Source organism: Oncorhynchus kisutch, unplaced genomic scaffold (genome assembly GCF_002021735.2).
Source record: "Oncorhynchus kisutch isolate 150728-3 unplaced genomic scaffold, Okis_V2 scaffold1063, whole genome shotgun sequence".
Classification (NCBI taxonomy): domain Eukaryota; kingdom Metazoa; phylum Chordata; class Actinopteri; order Salmoniformes; family Salmonidae; genus Oncorhynchus; species Oncorhynchus kisutch.
In genome coordinates, this window is record NW_022263008.1 from 1 (window position 1) to 21,020 (window position 21,020).

Below are 21,020 nucleotides of genomic sequence, written 5' to 3' on the forward strand. Positions count from 1 at the left end.
AAGATGGAGGTACAGTACATGAGCTTAACTTACCTACTGTATATTGGGAACAGAGATTTGAAGCTTCCCAACAGTTGAAACAGTCTTCTCTCCATCGCTTTTCAAATTGCCTCTGCTTCCTCTCTTTTGGCTTTCACTCTATCGTGCTCTCTGAAAGTGAGCGAAACTGATCCGATAACATATCTGGGCCCGTTTCCACAAAGCGTCTCAGAGTAGGAGTGCTGATCTAGGATCTGTTTATAAAATATTATTATGATCTAAATACCAAAACTGACCCTAGATCAGCACTCCCAGTGATCAGCACTCCCTTTATGAATACGGGCCCTGATGCCACCTGCGATAAGCTATGTGAAAACAAAGCAGGCTGACCTTATCACTTATATCGTGAAATACTCACTGAAAAGAGCACGGTTCGGTACAATAGTGTGAAAGTCCCTTTTAGTTACTGTATCTATTAACCAGTCAGTCTGACTCTGTTGATACAATATGGTTGCCCTAGGCTACGTCCCCAAATGGCACCCTATTCCATAGCATAGTGCACTACTTTTGATCTGAGCCCTGGTCAAAAGTAGTGCACTATAAAGGGATTAGGGTGTAATTTGGGATGAACACCTAGCCTATTGATGCCTTCATACTATCCTGATTCCTCTGCTGTGTTAGGGGCTGAGCTGCTGGTGGAGCAGCTGACTCCAGGGGCTCAGGGCACGGAGAAGGACAACCCCAATGTGTATGTGGTGGGGGCCTCTGGCAAAGGCTCCTATACGGAGCTGAGGACGTGGGCTTCTTCAAGGAAATCACGACGGCTCCAGGAGAGGCTTCCACGGATGCCAACAAGCACAACTTCAAAGAGTTCCAAGGTAATCTAGGGTACAGTACGATCACAAATGGCGCCTATTCCTTAACGCATAGGTGCCATTAGTGATGCATACATAGTAAACTGTGAATGTACTATAGATGATGAATAGTATTTTAAATGTTCTGTATTATATTATTACAACTATATTACTATACAATTACAATACAATGCAATAACTAGATTGATATGTAAATACAGCATGTTTTTTTAAATAAACATCATTACTACACTAGTGTAAGAGCACGTTATTGTATTGTAGAGTGACCTGTAACTTGTTAATTGTCCTGTGTCTCTATACTACAGGTGATGGGGGATGGTTTTCTGAGCATGGCAGAGTGTCAATACATCATAAAACATGAACTGGACAACCTGAGGGCCAAGGATGAGGCCCACGTGCCTGGATATCCGAAGATGAAACTGTATCCAGGGAAGTCAGTCAGTAAGTTACACCACTGACCCTATGACCTCAGCCACACTGAAACACTGGGTGCACAGTCATCAAACCTGGTTTCAAATAGTGTACATTTTCTTTCAAATACTCTGAGCCTGCTGCCTGGATTGGAATGCCAGATTGGGCAGGGTTTGGACTTTTGTGACTATTCCATTGGTTCTATTGTGCTAGGGAAGCTCAGAGCCATTACACTGTGGGCAGTTTATTAGGTACACCACTCCGTTCACCAAAATAGTGCACTCCTACAGACAGTGAGTCATGTGGCCGTGGCTTGCTATATAAAGCAGGCAGACAGGCAGCGAGGCATTCAGTTACTGATCGATTGAACGTTAGAATGGGCAAAGCGACTGAGCGTGGTATGATCGTCGGTGCCAGGCGTGCCGGTTCCAGTATATTTCATGCATGACAGTGTCGAGGGTTTACCAAGAATGGTACGACAAACAAAAAACATCCAGTCAGAGTCAGTCCTGTGGGTAAAAACGGCTCGTTGATGAGAGGTCGAAGGAGAATAGCAAGAATCGTACAAGCTAACAGGCGGGCCGCAAACAGGCAAATAACGGCACAGAACGTCATCTCGGAATGCACAACTCGTCGGTCCTTGTCACGGATAGGCTATTGCAGCAGACAACCACACTGGGTTCCACTCCTATCAGCTAAAGACAAGAAGCAGCTCCAGTTGGGATGCAATCACCAATACTGGACAATTGAGAAGTGTAAAAACATCACCTGGCCCAATGAATCCCTGTTCCTTTTCCATCATGCTGATGTCAGTCAGGTGTATAGATCTTCTGTATGGCTCAGTCAAGTTCAGCACACATGAAAACCAATACTATTTGAACCCAGGTCTGAAGCCAATTCCATATTTGAAACATAACATACATAATCCTCACATTGTCTCCCCATCAGAGTCAGCAATAAGGACAATAAATATGCAAATGTCAGTGGATTATTCAAATACAAGATAAGGAGTCAATGCTCTTGCTGAGCAGATAGACTGCTATTCAGCTTAACCAATTGTTTAGAAAAATAATGCAACGTTTTGGAAATAATTTTGTCAAGAAATGACGTGAAATTAAAGCTTTTATTTTTATACAAATATACTAGTACATATGTGGGTCCCCACCATTGTATGTTATTGTTTCAGAAAACTAAGCTTTCTCTCATTATGAGGAAAGTTAACAGTTCAAACTCAACTGTTTTCATTGCTCTCAAGTAGCCAATGTTCTCAGAGTCATTTTTAGCACTTCAGCAACTTAACTCGGGAATTATCTCTCACCAAAAGAGCATAGGCCTGCATAGGCCAGCTTTTCCCAACCCCGGTTCTCCAGTACCCCCAACAGTACACATTTGTTATTGTAGTCCCAGACAAACACACCTGATTGAACTTGTCAACTAATCATCAAGCCCTCAATGAGTTGAACCAGGTGAGTTTGTCTGAGGCTGTAACAACATGTTCTGTTGGAGGTACTGGAGTTGGGGAAACACTGGCATGGGCCACTAGTTCAAGTTTCATTATGTTTATCTAATAAAGATGGCTAGAATCACATGACAAATAGCGTCAGGAGACTGGGGGGGGGGGGGGTGTGAATGGACTGACTCTTCTGTTTTTAATGTAATCTCAGTACGCAGAATGCAATCAAAGGGGATCCTTGTCCAAGTTTTCCCTCTGCATGAGAAGGAGGAACTCAAAAGGCTTTCCTTTTCCTGGTTCAAAAAGATCAAGTTGTCCTTCCAGCCTCTTGGTAAGTTACAGTTGCCATGGCTTGATCATTTTGCCCTTTGAATCCTAAGGCTACACAGTATTATCTTAGTGTTCTCCATCTCTTTCAATATGAACTTCACTGGAGTATATCAAATGATTAGGCTATCATCATGTACAAGACATGGAACATTCTAAGAACCTTCTAATAGCTTGTTTGTGACTAAATCCTCCCCATGATTCCCCATGGTCCATCCAGATGACATCAGGCACTACTTTGGTGAGGGTATGGCACTCTACTTTGGTTTCCTGGAGTATTTCACCTTGGCCCTGATCCCCATGGCCCTCATAGGCATACCATACTACCTCTTCGACTGGGAGGACTACGACAAGTTCACGGTGTTCGCCGGCTTCAACCTGGTGTGGTGCACGGTGATTCTGGAGTTGTGGAAGCGCCTCAGCGCTTCGCTGGCGTACGGCTGGGGCACCCTAAGCAGGAAGAAAGCCTTCGAGGAGCCGAGGCCGGGCTTCCACGGCGTCTTGGGCGTCAACCCCGTCACGGGGCGGGCGGAGCCACTCTACTCAAACGCCAAGCGTCAGCTGAGGATCTACCTGGTGTCTGTTCCCTTTGTGCTGTTGTGCCTCTACCTGTCTCTCTACGTCATGATGATCTACTTTGACATGGAGGGCTGGGCCTTGATGATCCATGATGAGGAGCCTACCTTCTGGACAGGACTGCTACTTTTTATCCCCAGTATTATCTACGCTGTGGTTATAGAGATCATGAACCTCATATACCGCTATGCTGCAGAGTTCCTCACTGGCTGGGGTGAGTGGGATTGGATGGGTGGGTGGGTGGATGAATGCATTTTAACTCATCTTTTATAATACATACAATGTTGTTTTAACAATGCAGAAAACAACAGAACACACAAATCATTGAGGCTAAAAATACATTGTCTTAATGCTACAGTGGTGTTTCCTGTGTTCCTCTTGTTCTTTTGCTGACTGTAGGGAGAGTTGTTGACTTGATAGAAGACACACTGTTTATGAAGTCAATGTTATTTTTGCTTTAGAAAACCACAGGCTTGAGTCAACATTTCAAAATCACCTGGTCCTTAAAGTACTGGTGGTGAGTCATACATGAAATTGGTTTGTTTCCATGATCATTTCAAGTTACCATTGATTTTGAAAATCCTTTTGTTAACAGTTTACTTGTCATCTTCTCTCCCCAGTTCAACTTCTTCAACTGTTTTGCCTCCCTATTCTACATTGCCTTTGTGATGCAGGATATGGTGCTTCTCAGACAGGTGGGTCACTACCAATGATGTGTGTATATATACCCTGGATGACTAACAGGGGGTGCTGTATTGAAGCCACCGCGCAGCCATCTTGGTAACCCTCCTTCATTGTAAACAAGATTTTGGGAGCTATAGAAATGCATGTGTTAATGTCTACATTTGTTTTTGACATGTATATTCTATTACGGACACAAATGCATCATTTTATATTATATGTTAGCAAAACATAAAACAAAACAAAGATATAAAAACATCTTTATGTATATATATATATATATATATTTAGTTCTATTGTTACTGTCTCCACTACTACTACAACAACAAAACATCTTTATGTATATATATATATATATTTAGTTCTATTGTTACTGTCTCCACTACTACTACAACAACAAAACATCTTTATGTATATATATATATATATATATTTAGTTCTATTGTTACTGTCTCCACTACTACTACAACAACAAAACATCTTAAATACATGTCATTCTGTCCTATTGAATTTCAATACTGTAGAATTCCATTCATTCCTATAGAGGACTGCTCCCACTGGGGAGAGCCAATCTGGCCAACCGGTGGCTTCAAAGCCTCTCAAATGGCCAATACATAGCATCAGCAATCCAGAGTTTATACACATCATTGGTCACTACTGGCCTTTGGCCTTAGATGTTCAGATTCAAGTGATCCATCATTCCAGACACATGGACGGCTAGAGGCACTAGCAACAGAGACGGCGATAGATATATAAGGCTCTCACTACTAGCAATATCCCCAATGCTGTTATTGTGTTTCATTTTCTGTCTAAATAGCACCCTATTCCCTATATAGTGCACTACTTTTGACCACAGCCCTAGAGCCCTGGTGTAAAGTAGTGCATTGTAAATGGAAAAGTGTACCATTTGGGATGCAACCAGAGTTGTTTACTGCAGCTACTACTGCTGCTACTTCTGTTGCTGCTTCTGCTTCTGCTGCTTCTGCTATCAATCAATCAAATGTATTTATAAAGCCCTTCTTACATCAGCTGATGTCACAAAGTGCTGTACAGAAACCCAGCCTAAAACCCCAAACAGCAAGCAATGCAGGTGTAGAAGCACAGTGGCTAGGAAAAACTCTCTAGAAAGGCCAGAACCTAGGAAGAAACCTAGAGAGGATCTAGGCTATGAGGGGTGGCCAGTCCTCTTCTGGCTGTGCCGGGTGGAGATTATAACAGAACATGGCCAAGATGTTCATATATGACCAGCAAGGTCAACTAATAATAATCACAGTGGTTTTCGAGGGTGCAACAGGTCAGCACCTCAGGAGTAAATGTCAGTTGGCTTTTCATAGCCGATCCCTCAGAGTATCTCTACTGCTCCTGCTGTCTCTAGAGAGTTGAAAACAGCAGGTCTGGGACAGGTAGCACGTCCGGTGAACAGGTCAGGGTTCCATAGCAGCACGAGCAGCAGCACGGCCAGGTGGACTGGGGAGAGCAAGGAGTCATCATGCCAGGTAGTCTTGAGGCATGGTCCGAGGGAGAGGGAGAGAGGGAGAGAGGGAGAGAGGGAGAGAGGGAGAGAGGGAGAGGGAGAGAGGGAGAGAGGGAGAGAGGGAGAGAGGGAGAGAGGGAGAGGGAGGGAGGGAGAGAGAGAGAGAGGGAGGGAGGGAGGGAGAGAGGGAGGGAGAGGGAGAGAGAGAGAGACTACTATTATTATTTCTACTGCAACTACTGCTATTGGTGCTGTTACTACTTACTCTGCTACTGCTATTGGTACTAATGCTGCTACTACTTATCCTGCTACTGCTACTATTGGTACTGCTGCTGCTACTAATACTGCTGCTGCTGCTACTAATGCTGCTGCTACTACAGATACTACTACTACTCATACTACTGTTACTACTGCTGCTACTCATACTACTGTTACTACTGTTACTACTGCTGCTACTCATACTACTGCTGCTACTCATACTACTGCTGCTACTCATACTACTGCTACTACTCATACTACTGCTACTACTGCTGCTACTCATACTACTGCTACTACTACTCATACTACTGCTGCTACTCATACTACTGCTGCTACTCATACTACTGCTACTACTCATACTACTGCTACTACTGCTGCTACTCATACTACTGCTACTACAACTCATACTACTGCTGCTACTCATACTGCTGCTGCTGCTCATACTACTGCTACTACTCATACTACTGCTGCTACTCATACTATTGCTGCTACTCATACTACTACTACTGTTACTACTGCTACTACTACTGTTACTACTGCTACTACTACTACTACTGCTACTACTACTGTTACTACTGCTACTACTCATACTACTGCTACTACTCATACTACTGCTGCTACTACTATCTACTATCAATATCCTCTTTTATTTCCTTTCAGAGTCTGGCCACGCTGCTGATAACGTCTCAGATCCTGAACCAGATCATGGAGGCCTTCCTGCCCTACTGGCTCCAGAGGAGGAGGAACAAGAAGGCCCATAAGAGGATGATAAAAACCATGGAAGACAAGGAGCTGCCCCTCTCTGAGCAGGTCAAGCTGGAGGCAGACATGAGCACCTACCTGGTGAGTTGCAGGACTCAAGTTATGGGGGAATGAATGTGTAACTAGGAAGGTTGTGATGAATGTGAATGATACCTTCATGTTCGTTGCAGTCTTTACAATACATTTGAGTCATTTAGCAGACGCTCTCATCCAGAGCGACTTACAGGAGCAATTAGGGTTAATTCCTTGCTCAAGGGCACATCGACAGATTTTTCACCTAGTCGGATTGGGGATTCGAACCAGCAAACTTTCGGTTTCTGGCCCAACGCTCTTAACCACTGTCTTGATTGGTTATGCTGTGATGCTTGCCTTATGCACAGAATACCCCCATCAAGTGAAATGTTACTGCAGTGTTTAGACAGACATAGATGAAGAGTCCAGTGGCTGAAGTGGGTAGTGTAATGCTCTAGTCTAACCTCATGAATCTGTATAAACTCTGTTGTGTTCTATTAAGGGAACATTTGATGACTACCTGGAGCTGTTCCTGCTGTTTGGCTATGTCAGTCTGTTCTCCTGTGTCTACCCTCTGGCTGCGGTGCTGGTGGTGCTCAACAACGTCACAGAGGTCTACTCGGATGCCTTCAAGATGTGCAAGGTGTTCAAAAGACCCTTCTCTGAGCCTGCAGCCAATATAGGGGTGTGGCAGGTAAGGCTGACCTAATAGCTCTTTCTACTCTGTTTAGTTCTCTATAGTACATTTAGTGTGGTTGGTTGGTTTGATGGACTTTATTTGATAATTAAAGGAGATATGTTTTCAAGGATAAAAAGGTTCCTGTCTAACTGTGATGATTGTTTTGAACTGTGGTGGATAGGAAGGAAAGGGAGACCAGTCAGAGGGGGAATGTTCCTGTGTTTTCTTTTCTTCCAGCTTGCCTTTGAGGCCATGAGTGTGATCGCCGTGGTGACCAACTGTGCCTTGATTGGCATGTCCCCCCAAGTCAAGTCCTATTTCCCAGAGTCAGAGACACAGCTCATAATGTGGGTGGTGGGCTTCGAGGTACTGTACCGTTTTCACACCTCTCACTCTTCACACACAATCTGACTAGACATGTATGCAATCATTTCCTACTCATTTTAGAATCGAATTAAACTTATTTCCAAGATTGTGTCTGTTTTGGTGCTTATTGCGCCTAAATAGAGTTGAAGCAGGCTGGCCAGCAGAATAGAGTTGAAGCAGGCTGGCCAGCAGAATAGAGTTGAAGCAGGCTGGCCAGCAGAATAGAGTTGAAGCAGGCTGGCCAGCAGAATAGAGTTGAAGCAGGCTGGCCAGCAGAATAGAGTTGAAGCAGGCTGGCCAGCAGAATAGAGTTGAAGCAGGCTGGCCAGCAGAATAGAGTTGAAGCAGGCTGGCCAGCAGAATAGAGTTGAAGCAGGCTGGCCAGCAGAATAGAGTTGAAGCAGGCTGGCCAGCAGAATAGAGTTGAAGCAGGCTGGCCAGCAGATGGTGCCAGAGAGTCATAGAATGAGAGCTCCATCCTTGCTGCTTTGGTAGCGTGTGTAAAGATGATGATGACAGGGTGTTTATGTCCTGGCTGTACTGTAGGTCTCGTCTCCTCCACTGTGTCTGAGTGCAGCTGTAAGCAGGTAAGAGTACAGAGGGTAGGCCAATAGATAGGTGTGATAGAAATGATATGTGTGGAAGATGCACTGTTAGAGCTTCCAGACCCAGAATAACTCCAGTCAGTCCACGTTTGTTAGGATCACAATTGGGGGAGCTCGTTGTGCAACATCCTCCGCATGCACCTCCAGCCCTCGAGAGAAAATGCTTAAAATAACTAAGACAAAAAAAGAGCAGAGGGGGGGCCTGAAGCAGAGGAGAGGTAGTTCATTAGAATAGAATACACTTATTTTATTAGTCCTTAGAGGCCATTCTAGTGGGTTTTATCTATATGCTAAACAACATAGTATTTTTATGGATTTGAAACGAGGTCATGGGTGCATGTTTGGTTGAAAATAGTTTTTGCATTTGTCTCCAGAACTGCCGCAGAGCAAGTAAACCAGTTCTCTTAATACTAACTGTGTATGACAATCCCTTTTCTGCGGTTCAAACATTTAGGATTTGTGCATTTATTGATTTCCTGTCTTTGCACCAGCTAATACAGACCAGCAGCAATACAGACAGAATCATGGACATCCAGATAGGCAGCAGTAAATACAACACACCTCCTCCTGCACATACTGTATGTCTCCAGCGCCCAGGGAGTTGCCCTGACCACCCTGTGAGAATGAAGAGCGTGTGTGGCCTGTATACTCTGTGCCTGGGCTCTGTGCTCGGCTGCTCAGGCCTTGATGCTGTGTGGTAATATAATGCCGTGACCTCTAACCTCAGTGGCTCAGGCTGAAGTTGGCACGGAGGTGAGCTGCTGCAGAGAGCAGGGTGGATCAGGGCTTATTTTCTTTCTCTCTCGCTCTGTCTCTGCAATCCACCTCACTCTGTAGAACATGTGATGTCACACAAATCTACAGCACGGGGGTTATCACACTGGATTACTGTCTGGTTGTCTGCACATGACAAAGAGAGAGGGATCGTGAGGGAGGGATAAAGAAAACAAGAGAGAGAAATAGGAAAGAGCACAAGGTTGCGAGAGAAGGAGAAATGAGGGTAGTAGCTGAGAGAGATGAACCTACCTCACTAGCTTATTGTACATCCAGGCACGTTTCACACTGCTGCCAAGCAGCACATTTCCTGTAGATCTGTGGGTTGGCGTCTCCCTGCCAGATGATTCAGTCCATTACAGACTGGAACAGCAGAACCAGCCCTGCTATTCAGCATGCAGGGACAGGGTACACACACACTGATCCTTTTCTGGATGCATTGTTTGTTTATGTATTCATTGAACGTTGTCAATACATAATCACCGCAAAATATCTGCCAGAAACGATTTGAGAAATATTCATGAATCACTGATCCACATGATACACTGTGGCAGAGATTCTATTCTATGAATATCTAGATTCTATTCTATGAGTAGTGCTACAGAGGCAGTCAATGTTGCTCACATATAGCCTGCATCCCAAATGGCAACCTATTCCATATACTCCCCTATGGGCCATGGTAAAATGTAGTGCACTATAGGGAAATAGGGTACCATTTAGAATGCTGCCATAATAACCAAGCCAGTTACAGGAAGCAGAGCAGGATATGGCTATTAGGGCCTCTAGTGCCTTCTGTCAGGGATGTCAGTCCAGCTCTAAGATACAGAGAACAGGTCTTTCTGAGTCAATCCAGCTCTACGACACAGAGTGATATGTTGCTGCTGTACAATACCTCATTTCACCTTTGAGGTGCAGACAGTACTATAGTGCAGTGACTTATGTTGTGGGACCAGACCACTGGATCATATAGGAGGAGAGTGGGGAAAATACTGACGCCCCCCCAATTAAAAAAAAACATCTGTAGCATCAAATGAAAAAAATGTATCTTGTGGAATTTGATTTCTTCACCACCATATAATGGCGCATTGATATGTCACATGTATGGAAGTTAGCCTAGCTTGCATTAGTTTGTGTTTTAAAGGCCATGGACTCAGTCTAGTCAATGCAAAATGTTACGAGGGCCCTTCGGCTCTGTCTCTCTCGCTCTCCTGGTTAGCTGTTATTCCTCTGTCCTCTCTGTGATTGGCTGGGACAGGGCTCATTGTTGAGCAGGTGATACCTGGGTAATTACTGTACAGCATGGCATACTTCACAGAGCAGTAACCAGGCAACAGGGTAGCCGAGCCACGGACACAGAGACGGTCGGAAGGAGGGGAGAGAGAAGGCTAAGGATCAGGAGTAATTGAAACACTTGATGATCCCTTGGCAGTCAGGGCATCCAGGCCAGGCATTCTCTCCAACCTCTGCCTCTCTGATGCACTGATCCCAGTATAAGCGGTCACTAGACATTGGATTGATGGAACATTCCTAGATGTAATGATTAGCCTACATGTAAAGATTATTACACCAAGTTTGCACACACTAAAATGCTGTTGTCATTGTCAAATTGAATGTGTTTGTACATTTGCACAGATTATGTAATAGTTATGCATTTTGTGAGATGTTAACCTACCCTTTCATGCATTATCCATTGACCAAAGCACAGACTGACTATACTTTTAAAAAATGAGATGAAATAAACATTCCACGGAACAAGGAGAAATCGGGAGGAAATATTTATATTTGACCTTCCATCCTATTCCCAGATAAAGCCTATACTATTTGTGCAAGTAAAACACATCAGTAGTCTTTGTTGTCACTTTCCCCATGAGGGTTAAAAAGGAAGGAAGTCAGAGAGCCAATCCCATTTGAAGGTGTTTTTCAGATAATCAGATTAGAATCCAGCACAGGTTTGCCATGCCCCAGACCCTGGGCACTGACAGTTGGCATTCCCTGTACCAACCAATCTAATCCCTATATACAGTAGCTAGTGCACTAGGTTTGGCAAAGGCCCATAGTGCTCTGGTCAAAAAGTAGTGCACTATGTAGGGAATAGGGTGACATTTGGGATGTGTCCTGTGTACCAACTTAATCCCTGAACACTGCATCTAGTGTGGCTTTTACTTTGCTGTTTGATTTAAATATGTCGCTCGCTATCAAACAGTGACACATTTTTAGAAAATGTTACCTAAGCTCTCTCCCTGTGTGTTTGTCAGGGTTTCCGTTGTGAAAATGTGGTGCCAGACATTTGACCTATAGCATTTTCATTTAATAACGGACATTTGAGAAATGTACTGGTCCAATATGATTAGGGTGTCTGCCCACGGTGCTCAGAATGACAGAAATCACATTTTAGATTATGGTAATTCATTTTAACAGAACATGTAGGTGGAGGATGCAATGACGTGCGTCCTTACCGCGCACTTTGAATACGTTAGAATAACTGTCCACATTTAACTTTTTCTCAGCCAACGACGACTGACCAACAGCAAAATCACTAGTATATGCATAGGCGGGGCGTGAGTTTCAAGTTCTTAAATAATAAACTGAGCTCCTCAGTTATGTCTTCTTCGCCTCACATTGTCAACGAAGTCTCTTGTTTTTTAAAATCCATTGTGAAAGATAGTTCCTCAGAATTTGAAAAATCTTTCCAACACTCCCAGCCTCGATAATCACCAAGCGTTGGTGTGAAAAAGCGAAATATCATGATCTGATGATCCCATATAGCTAGTGGAAACGTCATTAAAAAACAGCTGTCTGTCCGGAGTTCACTGGCACAGAAACTTCAAGGGGCTGGAATAGGCTAGTTGATACAGTGTTGTTCCCTATCAACAGCTTTTGGCCAGACCCAGTTGATGATTTGATACAATGTTCATACAACTTCTCTAGCAATAGCCTAAGTCAAGACAGACAGAAAGGGAGGCAGACAGGCGGAGCAGAGATGAATGTGATTGAAAGAACCAACATTTTAATCAGGATATTTTCTACTGTGTTTATTTGTCAGCTTTAGGCCTATGTAATGTACTTAGTTGATGATGGAAGATATAGCCTATAGGCCTACTGCTGCATTGGCCTATCTCTGAGTTCAATGCGCTCTTCTTTAGCCACCAATGGATCACAGTGTGTCCATGTGGCGGAGGCTGGCACTCTCGCCTTTTTACATATTTAGCATTTTACTTCAGATTTCTATGATTAACCACGTGACAATTATTTTGAGAAATTACAATTGTATTATTGAAATGAAACTGTTCCATGAAAATGTGCATATAAAATAATCATAACTGTCACGCAGGTCGGTAGAAATGGTAGGATAGATTGTAAACTTCCCCAAACTTGAAACTCAGGAGCTGCCTGTGTGCTTTACTATAACACACATTAAACATATTTGTGAACGAGCAAGCGCGTGCAGACATAGGAGGTCCGGTGCCCGCGTATGTCTATCAAAGGCCATCCAACTGATTAGTTTTGGCGCCGGTGTTGTGCCGAAAACCTGCCCCTTGCCAGAACACACCCCCTTCACGTGAACGCGCACACACTCGATTCTTCATTGCTGCGACTTGCTTGCTAGTTGAGATTTCTGATCAGTTAGGCTGCGTTTCATTTGATTTGTTATGTCGGTTTGATCGGGGTTGGGGGGGGGGCACTAGTAATATCTGCAGTTTTCGGTTTGGCTATTTGTTTCAAGTGTATTTTCTGGCCGAAATCCCCCACCCCTTTCTAATTTCCTTAATTTTGTGGCTATAGTCAAATACTTTCTGTGGCTCACAACAGTCAAATACTTTCTATAGAACAAACGTCACGTATAGGCAACTAAAATTAATAATTAATGTGTGTTATATTACAGACAAGGGAGTAAAGGGAGTATATTACAGACAAGGGAGTAAAGGGAGTGTATTACAGACAAGGGAGTAAAGGGAGTGTATTACAGACAAGGGAGTAAAGGGAGTGTATTACAGACAAGGGAGTAAAGGGAGTGTATTACAGACAAGGGAGTAAAGGGAGTATATTACAGACAAGGGAGTAAAGGGAGTATATTACAGACAAGGGAGTAAAGGGAGTATATTACAGACAAGGGAGTAAAGGGAGTATATTACAGACAAGGGAGTATATTACAGACAAGGGAGTAAAGGGAGTATTTAACAGACAAGGGAGTATATTACAGACAAGGGAGTAAAGGGAGTATATTACAGACAAGGGAGTATATTACAGACAAGGGAGTAAAGGGAGTATATTACAGACAAGGGAGTAAAGGGAGTATATTACAGACAAGGGAGTAAAGGGAGTATATTACAGACAAGGGAGTAAAGGGAGTATATTACAGACAAGGGAGTATATTACAGACAAGGGAGTAAAGGGAGTATATTACAGACAAGGGAGTAAAGGGAGTATATTACAGACAAGGGAGTATATTACAGACAAGGGAGTAAAGGGAGTATATTACAGACAAGGGAGTAAAGGGAGTATATTACAGACAAGGGAGTATATTACAGACAAGGGAGTATATTACAGACAAGGGAGTATATTACAGACAAGGGAGTATATTACAGACAAGGGAGTATATTACAGACAAGGGAGTATATTACAGACAAGGGAGTAAAGGGAGTATATTACAGACAAGGGAGTATATTACAGACAAGGGAGTATATTACAGACAAGGGAGTATATTACAGACAAGGGAGTAAAGGGAGTATATTACAGACAAGGGAGTATATTACAGACAAGGGAGTATATTACAGACAAGGGAGTATATTACAGACAAGGGAGTAAAGGGAGTATATTACAGACAAGGGAGTAAAGGGAGTATATTACAGACAAGGGAGTAAAGGGAGTATATTACAGACAAGGGAGTATATTACAGACAAGGGAGTAAAGGGAGTATATTACAGACAAGGGAGTAAAGGGAGTATATTACAGACAAGGGAGTATATTACAGACAAGGGAGTAAAGGGAGTATATTACAGACAAGGGAGTAAAGGGAGTATATTACAGACAAGGGAGTATATTACAGACAAGGGAGTATATTACAGACAAGGGAGTAAAGGGAGTATATTACAGACAAGGGAGTAAAATGTAGTCAAACAACAAACATTTCAGAACAACTACTAGTTGAATAAGACATCGGAGAGATGATGAATTTTGGCAAAGAGATTTATGTGTAGACTAATACACTTGAAACAAATAGCCAACCGAAAACTGCAGACATTACTAGATCCTCCCCCGCGATCAAACTGACATAAAAAGTCAAATGAAACGCAGCCTAATGTGATCAGAAATCTCAAGTCGCAGCAATGAAGAATTGAGTGTGTGCGTGTACACGCGAAGAGGTGATGGGGGGGGGGGGGGGGGGGGGGGATTCTGGCAGGTGGGCGATTTTAGGCACAACACCGGCCCTGCTGGAGACCGAAGCAAAATCTTTTTTAATCAGACAAACTCTGCCAGCACTGATAAACAATCAATTAAAATGACGTTGTCCATATAATGGTCCTACTATCAGGGGAGACAAATAGAATATGACGTCCATCTAAACTGGAGCAGGAAACTGTTGTCCAATAACTTACTTTTTAAAGTAGCACTGATAGAGTGAATATGCGCAGTGCGCACTCACCAGGGATATACTGGTGCCAATAAGATAGACTATAGGCCTACTGTTGTTCGCTCAACTAAAAGACAGATTTGAGTATTTTCATTGTCTTCTCTTTACAGCAATAGCCATTTGCTTTCCAAACTATGTTTCCCCGCAATTTAATTTATAATTATTGCGATAGGGCTGGCTGGTCTTCTACTTTTCCTTGACAGTCGCAACTCAACAATCATCTATTTGATATTTGCAACGTGCACAGCCTAAATTGCGTGAGCTGCCTTTCCTTCCGACTTGTAGGCAATGAGATTTAAAACAACAAGACTAGGGGACGCTAATGGTCCTCTGTGGCTAAATCATGATTTAGTTGCCTATTTTATTTCTGTATTGTAGGCTAATTGGGCTATCATTTTGGCAATTTATTTCAATTTACTTAGGGAAAGCTTAGCTTCCCCTAGCATTATGGGCTCGCCGCCTATTTAATTTTTTAATTTTACCTTTATTTAACCAGGCAAGTCAGTTAAGAACACATTCTTATTTTCAGTGACGGCCTGGGAACAGTGGGTTAACTGCCTGTTAACGACAGATTTGTACCTTGTCAGCTCGGGGGTTTGAACTCACAACCTTCCGGTTACTAGTCCAACACTCTAACCACTAGGCTACCCTGCAGCCTGTCAATCTACTATTTATTTATTTATTTTACCTTTATTTAACCAGGTAGGCAAGTTGAGAACAAGTTCTCATTTACAATTGCGACCTGGCCAAGATAAAGCAAAGCAGTTTACTATCCCCCATAGTAAAAAATAATTGACCTATTCTATTGGTCAGCTTGTAGAGAAAACAAAATAGCCCAAACAGACCCTGTGACAGTTTTGGGACAATTGTTTTTTTTTTTTTTTAAAGCAAGTTTGTGCAACAGACCAGAACATTTAGCTGAAAAATGTAAAATTGGCATTTCCAATTTTATTTGTTGGCTTTTCTATTTTTTTATCCCGAAAGCCGGCTAATGGAAACCTGTGTGTGTGTGTGTGTGTGTGTGTGTGTGTGTGTGTGTGTGTGTGTGGACAGAAACAGAACATCCAGTGACAACTCTGACAGAGGTTTGTCCAGTAATTCACAACCCAGGATGAAATACTAATGACCTGTCTGGGGGATGCATAGAGGATGTCTGGGAGAGGAGAGGACGGTCAGTCAGTCATTCGGTTTGCTCTGTCTGTCCTAGTGATTTATCTCAAATAAAGGTTGACACAGAGGAGAGAGGAAGGGGAGTTGTGATGTATGGTGGAGTAGTAAGTACCTCTGTCTGGATACAGAAGCTGGGCTGGCACACCGCTACTGCAGAGGTGAAGTGAAGATGTCCGTTTAGCCTGCTGACGATCAAGGACGCAGGTGGAGACGACTTCTTAAGATGGGACATAATGGGAGTGTATGCAGCCCAACTCTACTGCAGACTGTGTGTGGTCTTATTAACCACTCTTACTGTGTCATTGGTGTAACAGCCAGAATAGCAGGAGGGTGTCACAGATCCATAACACTAGTGTGCTGACGATATCTGAATTGTGCCTCTGAAATCGTGCCGCAAAACCCCATATGGTTGGTATTTCACAACATGAGTCATAATGAACGGTGGGCATGTATCTACTGTAGGTATGGGAAGTGGGAGAGGGGCTATTATTTTCATGGGGATGAACTGAAATTGAACTCGCACTGTAGATAAAGTGGGCTTGATATTCACTGTAGATAAAGTGGGCTTGATATTCACTGTAGATAAAGTGGGCTTGATATTCACTGTAGATAAAGTGGGCTTGATATTCACTGTAGATAAAGTGGGCTTGATATTCACTGCAGTGTTAAGGGCCGTCCACACCTAGGACATTAACTAGAATGATAATTTTAGATTTGTATCTTGATAGTTTTTGTTATAGTCATTGTCCTAGGTGAGGGCGGCCCTTAAAGATGGTTATTAGGAAGTGTTTAGTACTATGACAGAGTCGAGAGATGTCAGAATGTATAGGGAGGTAAACGAAAGGTTGCTGGTTCGAATCCCCTAGCCAACTAGGTGAAAAATCTGTCGGTGCCCTTGAGCAAGGCACTTAACCCTAATTGCTCCCGTAAGTCGCTCTGGATAAGAGCATCTGCCAAATGACAACAACTAAATAGACCGTTCCTTAGCCGTCCCTTCGTGCCTTGGTCCTTTATAATGCTGAAATATGATAACACTCCCTGGTATAATGCAGCTGGCTTTATTTGTTTGGCTCCTAACAACGCTGTCTATCTTTCTCCCTCACGGTTTGCTTTGCCAAAGGGAAATCAGCTATTGTCCTCTGAAGCCACTGTGATGTAGTCTGTGGTGTGTGTTGTTGAAGTCCAGAACCCTTTGTACCCAGTAACTGAATGTCTGATTCTGTCACCATGGTTGTGGTCTCCTTTTCTATTCTGTAGAGCACGATCAGCCTAGTGCTAGCTCTAGTCATATCTGTGCATTGACTCAGATACTGTGCCCTGAATCCCACTGTATTCCCTATTTAGTACACTACTTTTGACCAGGGCCCATAGGTCACAGGTCAAAAGTAGTACACTATATATGGAATAGGGTGCCATTTGGGACTGAACCTGTGTATTAATGTAGTGTGCATCAGCTCTGTGTGAAGCTGTGCCCCCCTGCTGACTGGCAACTCTATTTACAGCCCTTTGTAGTCCTGTTCAATGCTATTCTTCTACTATATATGACTCCAGTCTAGTCTTATTGAAGCTACCTGCCTGCTGTACTGAATAATCTCTGCAGGCCTGGAGACCTCTCCACAACCCTTCCTGTCTCCTCTGCCCATCAATGCCTTGGGTGCGTCCCAAATAGCACCATGTTCCCTATATAGAGCATTACTTTTGACCAGGGCCCAGAGGAACAGGTCTCACACCGACCTCGCGGTACATCGAAGAACAGTAGAGGAAACAGTACCTGCCTCGAGAGATCAATAAACGGAAATTGGATCGAGCTGAAGTAACTTGGTATGAATCATCTTGATGTAATCATTCATTCTCATGTGGGAGACGTGCCACCTCTTTCTGCATTAGTCTCATATCCTTATAGAACACACAGTCTGCTGCCAGACTCTGGCCTGTCACATTGTGTGAATGCACGGTGCTCCATGAGGCTCATTCTCACTCTGCAGTTGGCTGTCCCAAGGGTTACTGCAGAACCATGTCTCCGCAACATGTCGAAGTGTTTATGGCAAGCCACCAATGGCCGCCTTTCAGACGAGATCTATTCACAAACCCCCGACGTGAAAAGTTAGATTAAGAAATTCTGTTCGTGCCGCTTCACAGAATAAATTGTAAAAAATGACTCCCGATCAGTTGGAATCAAAGTGGATTGAAATGCTAATTTGCTAAATGAACAAGGCAGTGCAGTTCTGGCCCCAGCTACATGGGGTGAATACTGAGCAGAGGGGATTATGGTACAAAAGGCCACAGATTGCCATGCTAGCACTTACAGGTACTGTCTCAATTCACACTTATGCACTGTTTAGAGCATCATAGAGAAGTAGTTTGATATTGAGTCAGGGCCTCAAGATGAAATGTAGCCCTTTCAACTAACATTTGCATTTGTTAGTGTTCTTTGGTTTTCCAACGTGTGCCAGGCCAACCCTATCTCTCTAAATGCCCATAAACTCCTACTGTCAAGTACCAATCAGCTAAAAGGCTCTGGTGTTTTTAATGTTGCATATCAATCAGTGTAACAACCTCAGTCAGCATTGAGGCCAGACAGACTGGACTCCCTTCGCCCTTTTACATTGGCTATACTGTAAATTCTACTACTTAGCTCACATTTACTGCATCCCAAATGGCCCCCTTTTCCCTACATTGTGCACTACCCCTGAGAGGCCTTGGTCAAAAGTAGTGTACTATGAAGGTATTGTGTTGCCAATTGGGATACACAATTGTCTGTAATAAAGTAGTGTACGGCTGAAGGACTGAGAGAGAGGGAGCGCCACACACACCTCCCCATCCTTCTAGCCCAAACCACCTATCTGAAGAACACTTTCCATAGGAGAAAATCGCCTGTAATAACAGTGTTTGGAGGTTTTCAGTCGACAACATTTGTCAGGCCTAACATGTATGAAGCCTTTTACTGCGATGAAAGCGGTGGCTGAATCCGATGGTATTTCGGCTGGCACATACTGATGAGGTACAGCGTGTTGTGGCAGCTGGCAATTCTCCAGCAATGACAGACCTGCTTTGCATAGCAGTGTGTTGGCATCGATTCAGAGTAATAAAGCTGGTTTCTGGTCATGCAGTTCGAAGTACACTTCTCTCGGCCGTAAAAAATGTATTGAGAAAAAAATGATGTATGTGTTGGATATTGGTCAGGTTGCTACCTCTCACACCTTATCTTACCTCACCTCACCTCAGAGGGGCTGTGAAGATAACAGGTGTGCTCTTTGCCACGAGTCGTCCTCCTCACCCCACTTCCCCTTTGTCTGCTGTTCATCTGTCTCCTCCAATCACCTCAGAGGCAGGAGGGTGGGCCAGTGTTGTACTGGGGGGCCTCTTTCCGTATTCACAGCACTCTCTTCTCTCTTCCTTTTGAGAGATTGGGATTGTATTTTCAGCAAAGCCCTCTTGCCTGTCTTTACCATTACAGTTTAATATTGAGCTCCAGTGAACTGCTTAGGGGCTGATTTAAAGAGTTAGGGTCCAGAAGGGTCTTCAGCTTCTTAACTCTCACACAGAATAATCAGCAGGGTCTTACTGCATGTTTGTCACCCTGTAGTCTCCTGTTTTACTTACAGTATTTCAAGACATTCTTTGATTATCTGGCCCTTAGTTAAGAGGCGTGATCTCTTAAATGGTAACCCTTTCAACATTATATCCTGTAAAATAACGGATAAATAAAAAATAAAATAAAAATAATTATTCTATGGTTTGGCGTGTTTATGGTTGTACGGGTTCTTTTACCTGACGCAGGTTTCACGTGAAAACACGAGTCAATGGATTGGCTCATACATTGACCTGATCTGCAGGTTTCATGTGAAAACAGGACTGTTTTCAGACTGTGTGGGTCAGGTCAGCTGCTTGTTGTTAGCCTCGCTCTGAGAAGGAATGAGGCTAGTTCTGAAAGAACAGGGAATGTTCTGGTTAACTTGACTGACGTTGTTGCCCCATTGGGGAAACATTGTTGCAGTATCATGTACATGTTTAAATACAGTAGACTACAAATGACAATACAACATTCACAAGTTCCATCCAGCATATACAGATGAGAGGAAGACCAGCCTGGTAGATAGGAACATTAACCAGCTGTTTAGAGGGATATCACACCTGACACCAATGATAGTCTAGTTTTGTAATGTCAATGATTGGACACCGGTCGGTGATGGTGTTTGTTTGTCTCCAGAGCAGTTTAGATTGTGTTGTGATGTTTCACTTCAGCAGCGTATCACGTTGCATCTGTTCAATCAGTTTAAAACGATTAATTATATCAACTATATATATATTTCTGTTTCTGAATTCTAGGATAATAGAGAAATATAGTTTCTCAGTACAATATAACATCATAACACATGTCTACTTTTCCTGTTACATGTCCTAAAGTCTCCCCATACTTCCCTGTTGTTCCTCTGTCTGCTGTTGTGGTTGCAGCACTTCCTCTTGGCCTCCAAGTTCATCCTGACCTTTGTGATCCCAGACGTCCCCAAACACATCCAGATCAAACTGTCACGTCTGGAGTTTGAGTCCCTGGAGGCTCTGAAGAAAAGGGTAAGTTTGACTGACTGACTGAACCCCTCAACTGTATGGTGTGTTGAATAACGCTAGCATGACATACAGAGTGGTTTGACCTAACTTGAGTCTATTAAGGTGAAAAAAAGCAGGTACCATCACTCAACCTTAAACTCTTTGGGGTGTGTATAAACCAAAAAACTATGAAGTTCCCAAAAATAACATGAAGGGACTTCAAGGTGAATAAAATGTATAAAGTAACCCTAGATGAAGGAAAGCCACAGACTTCTGTGTGGATAAGCTGGGTATATGAGGTGTACGGCTGACGTGACTCTCTCTGAGACACCCATCAGGTTTATCATCTAGGTCCGACGGTTTAATGATCCATGCAGAAGGTTGTTCACGCTGCAGCTAACTAACAAACTGTGTGTGCGTGTGCAATATTGTAATGCG

At 43.3% G+C, this 21,020-nt stretch overlaps 1 protein-coding gene across 1 annotated transcript in view; it reads left to right on the plus strand.

The window, feature by feature from the left end:
• The first annotated feature begins 1,165 nt into the window (after positions 1 to 1,165).
• Positions 1,166 to 21,020, plus strand: part of LOC116364358 (anoctamin-10-like) — a 40,080-nt gene continuing 20,225 nt past the window's right edge. Inside the window, exons 1-9 of the mRNA XM_031817544.1 lie at positions 1,166 to 1,295; positions 2,930 to 3,049; positions 3,266 to 3,835; positions 4,083 to 4,138; positions 4,242 to 4,316; positions 6,695 to 6,877; positions 7,311 to 7,502; positions 7,725 to 7,853; positions 20,490 to 20,606. Coding sequence (XP_031673404.1) covers positions 1,184 to 1,295; positions 2,930 to 3,049; positions 3,266 to 3,835; positions 4,083 to 4,138; positions 4,242 to 4,316; positions 6,695 to 6,877; positions 7,311 to 7,502; positions 7,725 to 7,853; positions 20,490 to 20,606 — 1,554 coding nt within the window. The 5' untranslated portion in view covers positions 1,166 to 1,183. The remainder of the gene's footprint in view (positions 1,296 to 2,929; positions 3,050 to 3,265; positions 3,836 to 4,082; positions 4,139 to 4,241; positions 4,317 to 6,694; positions 6,878 to 7,310; positions 7,503 to 7,724; positions 7,854 to 20,489; positions 20,607 to 21,020) is intronic.